Source organism: Phocoena phocoena, chromosome 4 (genome assembly GCF_963924675.1).
Source record: "Phocoena phocoena chromosome 4, mPhoPho1.1, whole genome shotgun sequence".
Taxonomy (NCBI): Eukaryota; Metazoa; Chordata; class Mammalia; order Artiodactyla; family Phocoenidae; genus Phocoena; species Phocoena phocoena.
This window is the reverse complement of record NC_089222.1, coordinates 139654259-139664696: the sequence shown is the minus strand read 5'-3', so window position 1 is coordinate 139664696 and position 10438 is coordinate 139654259. Positions and strand designations below refer to the sequence as shown.

At 42.1% G+C, this 10438-nt stretch overlaps 1 protein-coding gene across 1 annotated transcript; it reads right to left on the bottom strand.

The window, feature by feature from the left end:
* Window positions 1-201: 201 nt before the first annotated feature.
* On the bottom strand, window positions 202-3727 carry KCNJ15 (potassium inwardly rectifying channel subfamily J member 15). The gene is made up of 2 exons (XM_065876479.1): window positions 3643-3727; window positions 202-1337 (listed from the first exon to the last, which is right to left on the bottom strand). The coding sequence occupies exon 2, from the start codon at window positions 1327-1329 to the stop codon at window positions 202-204; it is 1128 nt and encodes a 375-aa protein (XP_065732551.1). The 5' UTR covers window positions 1330-1337; window positions 3643-3727.
* Window positions 3728-10438: the final 6711 nt, after the last annotated feature.

Below are 10438 nucleotides of genomic sequence, written 5' to 3'. Positions count from 1 at the left end.
CTTCACACAAAGCATTTAAAAAGGGAACCCTCCCAGATGTGGAATGCTTGTTTAGACACCAGATCAAAGGAACAGGTCTGTACATCTGTGCAGTTTTTCAGAGTGCGTCCACACATTTTTGTTTTCCCGGTGACCTCTGGGTTTGAAGGGAGCTCAGATGTGGAAGCAGCTCAGAGTTAAGTCGAGGTGACACCACTGCCGTCAGACGTTGCTCTGTTGCAACAAAAGCGTTCTCAGCTCTCTTTCCCTCTGGTCTTCCTGCCTGTACTTCTCCTCAAGTTTCTGCTTCTCAGAATCCGTGCAGTAAAAGGTGCAATCTGGGCTCTTCCGGATCTGTTCGAACTGACTGAAATCAGCCACGTACTTGCCGGTTTTTGAGAGAGAAACCACAGGCACAAACTCAAAACCCCAGTAGATCTCCTCTGGGATGTAAGAGGTGCGGCTCTGGCAGACAGCGCTGGTGGACTCCACCGTGGCGTTCAGGAGAACCACCAGCTCAAACTCCTTCTGCTTAAGGTTTTGGGGGGTGAGATCTCTCAGGGGGCTCGTCTCATCCAGCACGTGGTAGAATGTCATGGGCAAGATGAGGAAGGGGCTCTCGGAAGAGGAGTCCACATGGAATTTGACGGTGGCCTGGTTGAGGAGGATTCGCTCCCCCTCCTTGGTGACATGGGTCTGGAGGAGCTTTCCCGAGAGCTGGCACTGAATCAGGAGACTCTTCCTCATGTTGGCCACCTGGATCACCAAGCACAGCTTCCCGTTCTGCTTGGTGATGACAGCACAGTGGCTGAACTTGATGGTCTCTGCCCGCTTTTTGGGTCTCGCAATTTTGGCCAGGAAGGTGCCCGTGATGAAGATCTCAATCAAGGTGGTGATGACCAGCTGAGCCACCAAGAGGAAGATGGCATGAGGGCATTCCTCCGTGATGGAACGGACTCCATAGCCGATGGTTGTCTGGGATTCCAGGGAAAAGAGAAATGCCCCCGTGAGGGAGTCCACCTTCATGATGCAGGGGGTGTGATTTGAAGTGTGCTCCCTGGGTTCTAAGTCCCCATGAATGAAGGCAATGGCATAGTAGATCACACCAAAAAGGAACCAGGTCATCACGAACGTGGCAGCAAACAGGGTGAGCTTGTATCTCCACTTCATGTCGATGACAGTGGTCCACAAGTCTTGGAGGTAGAGCAAGTATATGCCATCCACTTTGTCGATTCTCACGTTGCTGTGCCCACTCTTGGACATGACTCGGGGTCTGCTGGCCTTGAGGCCAGCTCCAGCCGTGTGCTTCACCAGGGTAGCACTGGCCATACTGATGTTAATCCGTTCCATGGTCAGGCCTTGGGACCACCTAAGGAAATGACAAAGAGAGACGTTCCATTGTTGTCACATGAGGTAGAATGCCCAGAAAACAGAAACAGGATAATCATGTGAGATAAATACGAATGTACATGGACGTTTACAAGAAAGGATAATTCTGAGGGCAAGATGAATCACTGGGTACTTGAGGATGGCAGTAGGAGGGAGTGAAGAGCACAGACTGAAGACAGGGAAACCTGGGTTAAATGTTGCCTCTCCCACTTATTTGCTGTGAGACCTGGGCTAAGCTATTTAACCTTTCTGGACCTCAAATCTCTAATATGTAAAATATGGAACTAAAGTCTACTTCTCAGGGTTCTTGTGATAGTTGAATGAGATAATGGCTATAAAGTGCCAAAACAGAGATTCACACTCAAAAAAATGATGCTAATCTTCTCTTTGTGATATCACACTCACAAGAATCCACCCCACGGAGTATTATGATTATTTATGTATATTCAGCTCTTACGGATTTCCAAGTATAGAAAATTTAAAAATAAGTTGACTGAGCATAGGGCCAGTACTGATATAATTAAAATGCACCATCCATAAGATACGTCTTGATACAGCAATGGGAAATGTTAATACAAATTTTAAAACCATGTGTAGTATTCATAAACGTTTTAAAAAAGCTACCATTTGCATGACATTCCCTGTAGTAGCAATTCATTTTCCCCCTAGTCCAATGAATAATTGGGAATCCATGACCTGTCCTAGTTCTTGATTACAATGGAAAAGAGCAAGTTATCAAACAACCAAAAACAAACATAGAGTGAATAATTAAGCTTTATTAATGGCTTGATCAATATGCTCATTATTCTCAGAAAAGTGTTATCAATATAGAATATTAGGTGTGACATTTAGGTATGGTGCAAAAATTTGGCCTTACTTCTTTTGAGCTAAGTAGAACCAGCATAGGAATCTATTTTAAAGAGCTAATGAACAAGTAAATAAGTACAGGCAACCAACATTGTAGCAGAACAGACTTACCTAGAAGAAGCACTAGGGTCCCACACTGAGCCCTGGGCAATGCTCTGCCCTCCATTTACAGATAGGGACAAGCTGGGTATGAGGCCACACAGCATCTTATAGTACCTGCCTGGAGGCTGACATAAATTACCCCTACATTCCTTGAAAAACATAATGTGAGTGATTATAGGGCAATTCTACCTGGTTGGTATGTTTTTTCCACCTCATCGGCATTTTAAGAATAATAATAAAAATATTTCTCCCTTTAAAAAGGAACTGGTGTATGGTGGTGGTCTGTGATTCACGCAATAATCTTTGCTGTTGGAGCAGTGTTATCTCAATAGAAGTTTCTAAAGTAATCCTTTGGGCAAATCCCTTCAAGGAATCTGAAACTGTATCCATTATAGGATAACACCTGTTGAGGATGCAGTAAATCTGTTGGGCTTTTTAATTTTCCTGTTATGTTATTAAGAGTGTGTCATTTACTGACTGACCCTTGAAATGATTTTTTTTTTCCTCAGAAAGGAGAGTCACCATTTCATTTTCTTTGCAAAGAAGGGCCCTAAGTTATTCAGAAATTATTTTACTTGTTGAAGCCTATTCCATTTATTTGGGTATCAATTTAGATGTAAAGTACAGGATATAATTTAGTGTGGGCTTTATCAGACCCTTTATGCAGCACTTCTCAGTAATCGAGAGGAAAGCGACCACAATGAAAGTTTGAAAAGGTTAATGCCATGCTGGCATGCCCAAATGCGTAGTCAAGCTCGGAACACTTTGCCAAGACAAATGCAGCTTATGGACAAGTAATTGCATGCACTTAAACAAAAAAAAGAAACTGGTAGGGGAAAGTACATGCCATTCAACCCACTGAAATAAAAACAGAAGCTTAAGTTTTCTTGTGTGAATGATGCAGAAGTGAACTGCAGCACACGCTAAGCCCCAAGCTCAGCCTTCCACCAGATTCTGGGAAACTTGGCCCTGTTTCTATGAAGGCAATGTCATGAAGCTTCTGTTTTAACCTCTGTTTCAAAGGGGCAGTGGGCCAGGCTCGCGATGAGCTGAATCTTTCCCCTCTTTCTGCTGAAAGCTCTTGTGCTGCATTTTTGCACAACTATTGTTGGAATCAGTGACACCAATGGCTATCAGAGGATGGGGGGCATATATGGGGGAACAAAACTTAGAGTCTCTGGGTGGGGTGGGGGTATTGGGATTAACATCTCTCTGTGGAAAAGAGCGGCTGGTGGACAGCACTCAAAGGTTAAACACCCACTCCCTCCCTCTCAACATTGCTGTGCCCTCAGAACTGGGTGCTACCTGGTCACTCACTCGGCAGGTCAAATGGCGACTTCTTCAAAGCAGGTGTATCGTCCTTGCTCCCCTTCGCCCACCTGGCTACCATAGGATTCTTCTACTTCCTGAAAGAAAGAGGGACACATGGAGTTCACAGCTGTTTACTAAGAAACTGACCCAGTGAAACTGACCCTTACTGATTCCCCCAAGTGCTAGGGCCCCAGCATTCACCTTCCAACCCCTGGTGATCTGGCATAGTGCCCAGAATAGATCCAAGCTCAAGGAGTGTTTTAGGAATGAAATTGAAGCCCCAATCACAGCCCTCACTGTAGAATTCCCACCCTCTGGAGGGAGCTCGATAGTAAAACACCCTGGAAAGGGTGGGTTAACTCACCCCCACTGAAGCCCACTATCAACTGACCAGCAAACAGGGAGGCAGGAAGGGGAAGTGCAGAGGAAGTAAACAGTGAGAATTGGAAGGGAAGAGTCTAGAATATTTTTACCGCCTGTGGAAATGCATTATTGCTGTTGAGTCATAGAACATTAGATTCAAAAAGAATGTCAAAACCAAGGCATTTGACACACGTTTTTCAAACCAGGATACCTGGGAGGTTGCAGTGACTTGTCTTCTTCACACAGATGGCCCATAGCAGAAAGAACGGGGTCCAAAGTCTTTGGAAGCTAGACTGGAGTTCTTGTCAGTACACAAATCCCTCTTAAACCTCCAAAGTTTAATGCAATCTGTTCTAACTCCACTAGATTCTTTTGCATGCTACTTTTCTGAAATACTTCTTCCTAAACCATACATATATATCTCCCCACATTTTTATCTGTCTTATACACAGAGGCTTAGTACACTTCACACTTCTTTTCTGATCCACTAACTATTGTAAATAATTACAATAATTACTCTTTTATCATTTAGGTAGTCCCAATTATCAGTCTGTATAGCCTTTTATATACTGGATTCTCCCAGTGTGTTCACAGTATGTTTGGCAAATGACATCTACATCATCGCTCTATTCAGATCCAGCATCTCCTTCTTTGCACCCATTTATTTTTACCTGTACGCTTTATCTTTTACACTTTATTATATGCTCTTAATGTATAGTATTTCATTCCTCAGCAGACTTTAATGCAACTTACTTCATTGCACACTCTTCTTTCATATAATTTTATGTTACTGCTTTAGATCTTTTTCCCTTAGATTCTGCAATCTACCCGGTTTCACTTCTAAAATATTAAGGGACCATAATCATTTCCCAAAAGTAAAGGAAGGAAAGAATAATAAAAGACATTCTCTTCTAATTTTCCCTCTCCTAATCCCGCAAAGAAACAATATTCCATATGAACCATTAGTCGTTTTCTATAGTCTCTGGAAACTGTATTTATTTCTCCAGTTTTCATCATATGATTCCACCATGTGGGTTGGGATTGTAATTCTTAGAATGGTGATGTCTCTACTGAAGTGAAGTCCTTGAAACTACTGAATGGAGAGGTCAATGTTACACTCTCCTATTTCAGGCCAGTAACATATGCATGGAATGAAGTCACTGAGTGCTTAGGCTGTGTAGCATTTGTTTTCTGGAGATAAAGAGGAAAAGAAACACATTTTGGAAACAGAACTAAACAGTAGCCACATTGAAAAAGATACTTATCTATATGAAGAACCACACTTCCAGTGCTGGGGACAAAACAATGAGAATGGAAAAAATGGAAAGGAAGTTCCCATCACCATCGTTGGTGGAAGGGGAAGAATTCTATCCAAGAAAGGGGATCTGGTAAGAATGGAAGACCAAAGAAATTAATTACTGCGAGCTGGAGCATGCTGTCCTGTCAGAGAGAAATCAACCTGTAAATGGACAGAAAGTCCCTGACCAGTTAGGAGAAATACATATGCAAATACTAAGCAAGAACAGAGTCAGGATAGAGCCAGAAATGGTCCAAAGTGGGAAAGGTCCAGATAATAAAATGACAATAATAAAATAAAGATTCAGATAAGTGACAATAATACAAAAGCTTCAGATCACTAATAACGATCATCATCATAAATAGATAGCGCTAGAGCCAGGTACCAGCCACTATTCTAGGTGCTTTCCATGTGTGAATGTAATTAACCCTCACACCATCCCCATGAGGAAGACATGGAGCCACAGGGAGGTTGTGTGACTCACCCAGGTTCTCAAGAGCTGGCACCTGGCAGTGTGTGAAGCTGTTGTATCTACACTTTCAGCCACTCTGACAAGGGTGCTCAGACTTTAGCTGCATCAGAACCACCTGGAAGGCTTGGAGTTTCTGACTCGGTAGGTTTAGGGTGGAGTCCAAGAATTAGCATGTCTAAAAATTCCCAGGTGATGCTGCTGTTGCAGGAACACACATTGAGAACCACCACACTGGGATATAGATGCTGAATCATATCAGCAGCTTAACGGCTTCCCCCCCTTGATAAATCTCCGATTCCCCACTTGCCCTTAGCATTTCTGAAATAACGCTATTGCACGCAGACATGGAGAACATCCGTTTATTACTTTTCAGAATCTTCACCATCCTTACAGATAAATGAATGCCAATGACCCAGTGGCCCAAGGCTAAGTATTAATTTTTTAAAAAGCAATATATGGAGAATCTGATCAAAACTGTAACACATTATTTATATTCATCATATAAATAAGTATTATGTGTTATAGGATATGTAGAAATTATATATTATTTAACTTATATAACATTTACAGTAAACACATAGATATTATGATATATTATTCATATTATATTAAATATATGATATAAATGATGCTAGTAGATGTATTAGCCAAAATTAAGCACAGACAAGTCTCTCATTTCCACAATAGACTTTCACCCACCATTCTTCTAGTCAACCTGTATTTACAGGATATTTAATTCTCAACAATGTGATAATACAGCTAACTTTCATGTGATGCTCGGCTGGGAAAAAAATAAATATGCTTTAAGAATGATTTTTCCCCCCTCCTAGTTAGTACAAAACTGAGACCTTCTAAAAACGTATAGCTTTGTTGAGTCAAATTTTGGAAGTTTTCAGTTCACCCATGCTGGGAAAAACTTCTGTGTTCCATGGTGGGCTAACAAAGTATATGCACCTGTGGAAAAATAATTTAAAACTGGGGAGACAGTGTCTCCCTAAACCTGGAATTTCTCAACCAGGCCTCAAGTGATGTCATCCTACATACCTTCAAATGGGTGGTGAGGCATGGAAGAATGAAATCCAAATCCAACCATAACTCTGGATTTCTAGACAAAAATTAGAATTTGAGGGACTTTGACTTGAAAACTCTGGCAAAACAGCTCCCTGTTTGTAAGAAAAGTTGCTTCTAAAGCTTTGTTGGATGTCAAATATTTTTGACAAAACAATCTTTTAATGATCTCTCTTTTTGCTATGAATCTGAAATACCTGGCTGAAATTTCACTTTAAGGGTACATGGGTTTAAATATTAAGTAGAAAAAAAGTGCTTGACAAGAATCTAGTTGGGGTTCACTGAACTCAAAAGGTTTAAAAATAATGGAAAATAAACTCAGTGAGGCTTAGCTATCCTTTCTTTGGATCCTGTGACTGTGGCCGCACATACACATGCACTGGGGCCTTTGGCACTGGCCTCGTGCCACCTTCTACCTGCTCTTCAAAGCAGCCTAGGACTCGCTTCAATGGCTGGGCTCCCTGTTCTGAATCCACTTCTTGACTTCATCAGTGTCAGCTGAGGACACAGATGGCTTTGCCCAGGAGGCCTCAGAACTGGACATGTTCATTAAAGAGAGCAAGGTGGCCAAAGTTGACTCTCAGCAGATTCCAAAGGGTGGCCCTTTGGTTTTATCTGCTGGGGAAATTACTCTTTCCTTCTGCAAACCCATGCTTTCTCTCGGACCATTGAGGACTGAGGTTGGCTGGAAGGAGTGGCAGCTTTTGGGAGGCTGTGGAGTTGGACATTCTTCTTTGTGAGGAACAAGAGGCTCTGAGGGGAAGCACCAATGAAGGTTATGGCAAATTCACCATCTAGTTTCCTCTATCCTAATGACCTGTATTTTGAAGACATGAACTTGGAACCTCATTGGTAGAGCCGTGGTCATTTTGGGTTGTCGTGGCTGATTGTTGCTTCCACCTACTAACTGCCCCTCTCTGTGGGGTCCATCCATGAGATTCCTTCCCTGGGTTTGTCCCTGCAGGGAAGTATGTTTTCACCCTTTTGTGTCAGATGTGGTCATGTGACTGCTTCAGCCAATGGCCTGTGAGCTGCAGTGACTCAAGCCTCACCTGAACAGAGACATAAGAATGACACGGTTCTGTCACTGCTCTCCAGTGAGGCTCAGATTGGGCTGCTCCTTCCTCTGGATGGCAGTGGGGGGTAGGGGGGAGGTGGGGGACACTTGGAGCTGAGCTACAGCTGAACCAAAGCTGACTTGTAACCCAGGTGAGAAAAAACTCTTGTTGCCTGGTTGAATTCTTGGACTTGTTTGTTACTAAGGCAAAACCTAGTGAAAGTCTGACCGCAGTGACGCTCTTACTACATATTTTTGGGTTAAATGTCTGACCTAAAAGGTACTGTATTTAAAGAAAACACGTAAAGTCTTGAAATATCCCTCAAGGTAAACTTCAAATGTTAGTTTATGGCTAAACACTGAATAGAAAAATAAATACAAATCTCACAGGATTTCAGTGGGAAGAAAGACTTGCCTGATCCCTAAGGACGGCAGAGAAAAAGTGAATAATTCTTCTCATTCAATTACTTCTAAATCAGTACTTAAATTTATCACGACAAGACAACTTTTCAAGGCAAAAATATAAGGGCCTCAGATTCTGTCACTCTTATTTCTGTGGAGCAAGAAGCCCTTGGTTAACGTTCTGGTGGCCTCATAATCTGTGACGACAAACACATAGGGGATTATGTCATTAATTAAACATTATGTCATTAAAAGGGACTAGCCCTTTCCAGTGCAATTACAGACAGTATTTTATTTAATCCTTCTCTTTACCTTGTGAAGAAAGAGTTTTCTTGATTTTCTAAATGAGGAAACTAAGCTTAGAGAGATTCGATAATTTACACGTTCATGAAGTTAATACACAGAGGACCTCGTTGGCAAAGCAAATCTGTCTCCTATCTAACCACTTCGCACCTCTGTCTTCAAAACTAACTCGAGAACATCACTCCTAATGATGCAGTGCAAAGCATCGCAAAATAAGTTCCTGCTTATTACATGTTAGTAGCCCTTCTAGAATAAACAGCTTTGATTTATTGCTTGTCCTGTGCCAGATCTTACATAAGGTGCCGTATATTAATTTAACTCTCACTTAGATTCTGAGAGAGTTAATATGATTATTCCTGTCTTCCAGGTAAGGAAACTGATGTAGCACAAGGTCTGTTTGAGTCTGTAATCCTCGCTTCTCCTCTCTATAACACGAATTCACCAACTTCAGCGAGTGTCAGAATCACGTGGAAGTCTTGAAATACAGATGGCTGGGCTCCAGAGTCTCTGATTCAGTAGGTCTAGAGTAGAGCCTGGGAACCTGCATTTCTAATGAGCTGAGGCTACCGGTCTTGAGACCACACCTTGAAATCATGATCTATACTCTTCACCACTTAGAGTTATCTAGAATCTGTGGGAAATTCACAAGCACGTAAACTGGGTTGCCTAAAAGTTCAGCCTCATTACTTTCAAGCAAAGGAGTGGGTCCTTCGGTGTGAGAAAGAAGAGAAAATCAATGGGGCTGAATGTACAAATATGGTAGCTGTTGGGTGGAGTTTTCAGTTTGCCAGGAAAGGTGTCCTAGGGAATAAAAGTTCAGGTGAATTGTCTTGAAGGGAAAAATGAGAATTTGGGAGAAAAGGAAAGCAATTGGTTTAAAATTGCTCTAAGTTTTCTTCCTTGGATGATGGATATTATCCTACAGTTGCTTTTGGGGTTCACTGGCTAAGAACATCAGAGGCCAGAGGAAAGATCCTGGATTTTAGGGCTGAGGGAGCTGAAGCTAATAGAAGAACCTTAGCAGTTCTCTTCCTCAGGCTTCCCCTAAGTGTGTGGTATAGGTATTCCACAAATAAAGCAATTTGTGGTCTGGTAATTTGGGGAAGCTTTGCCTACAGAACCTCCAAGCACCCCACTGTCCCCACCCAATGGAGACTCACACAGCACATTTGTATATTACAGGGTCTGAGAAGTTCTACAGCAAAGAAACATGCTTAACTCAGTAAATCTGGCCTTTATCTGACATGTGGGAACACTCTGAGGAGTGCTGATCTGGTTTAAACTTTGCACTTTATATCTGGGGAAAAATAGGATCACAAAGGTTGAGAGTGATTTATTCAAGGGCACTGAGCCAGTGGCAGGAGTAGGGATGGAAACAGGCTTTATGAATCTTAGTTCATTTGATGGGCAGATATCTTTCTCTGTGGTCATGGAATACCTTGAGATGAACTATCCATATCCCTGGACCCTGAAGACAGGACAGCATATAATAAAAGGCTTGCAGCTCCAGCATCACTTACTAATGTTAATCAGAAATCCCAGCTCTTGGGTCCCACACTCGAGCCACTGAATCAGAACCAGTGTCTTAAAAACACCCAACTTCCTAAAGGATTATGTGGCTGGAGGTTGTAAGTGATGGCTTGGAGAACTGACAAAGTCTTTCTTTTGCCTTATTATACATTGGAAAAGCAACAAGTACTGCTTTAAAGACAAATCCCACATTTTACATTGCATGTGAGCATCTAATGATCCAATTTCCCTCTGTGGTCGAATATTTAGCCTTTTTCCTATGTTTCCATTTCATTATTATTGTTTCAAATTCCATAAG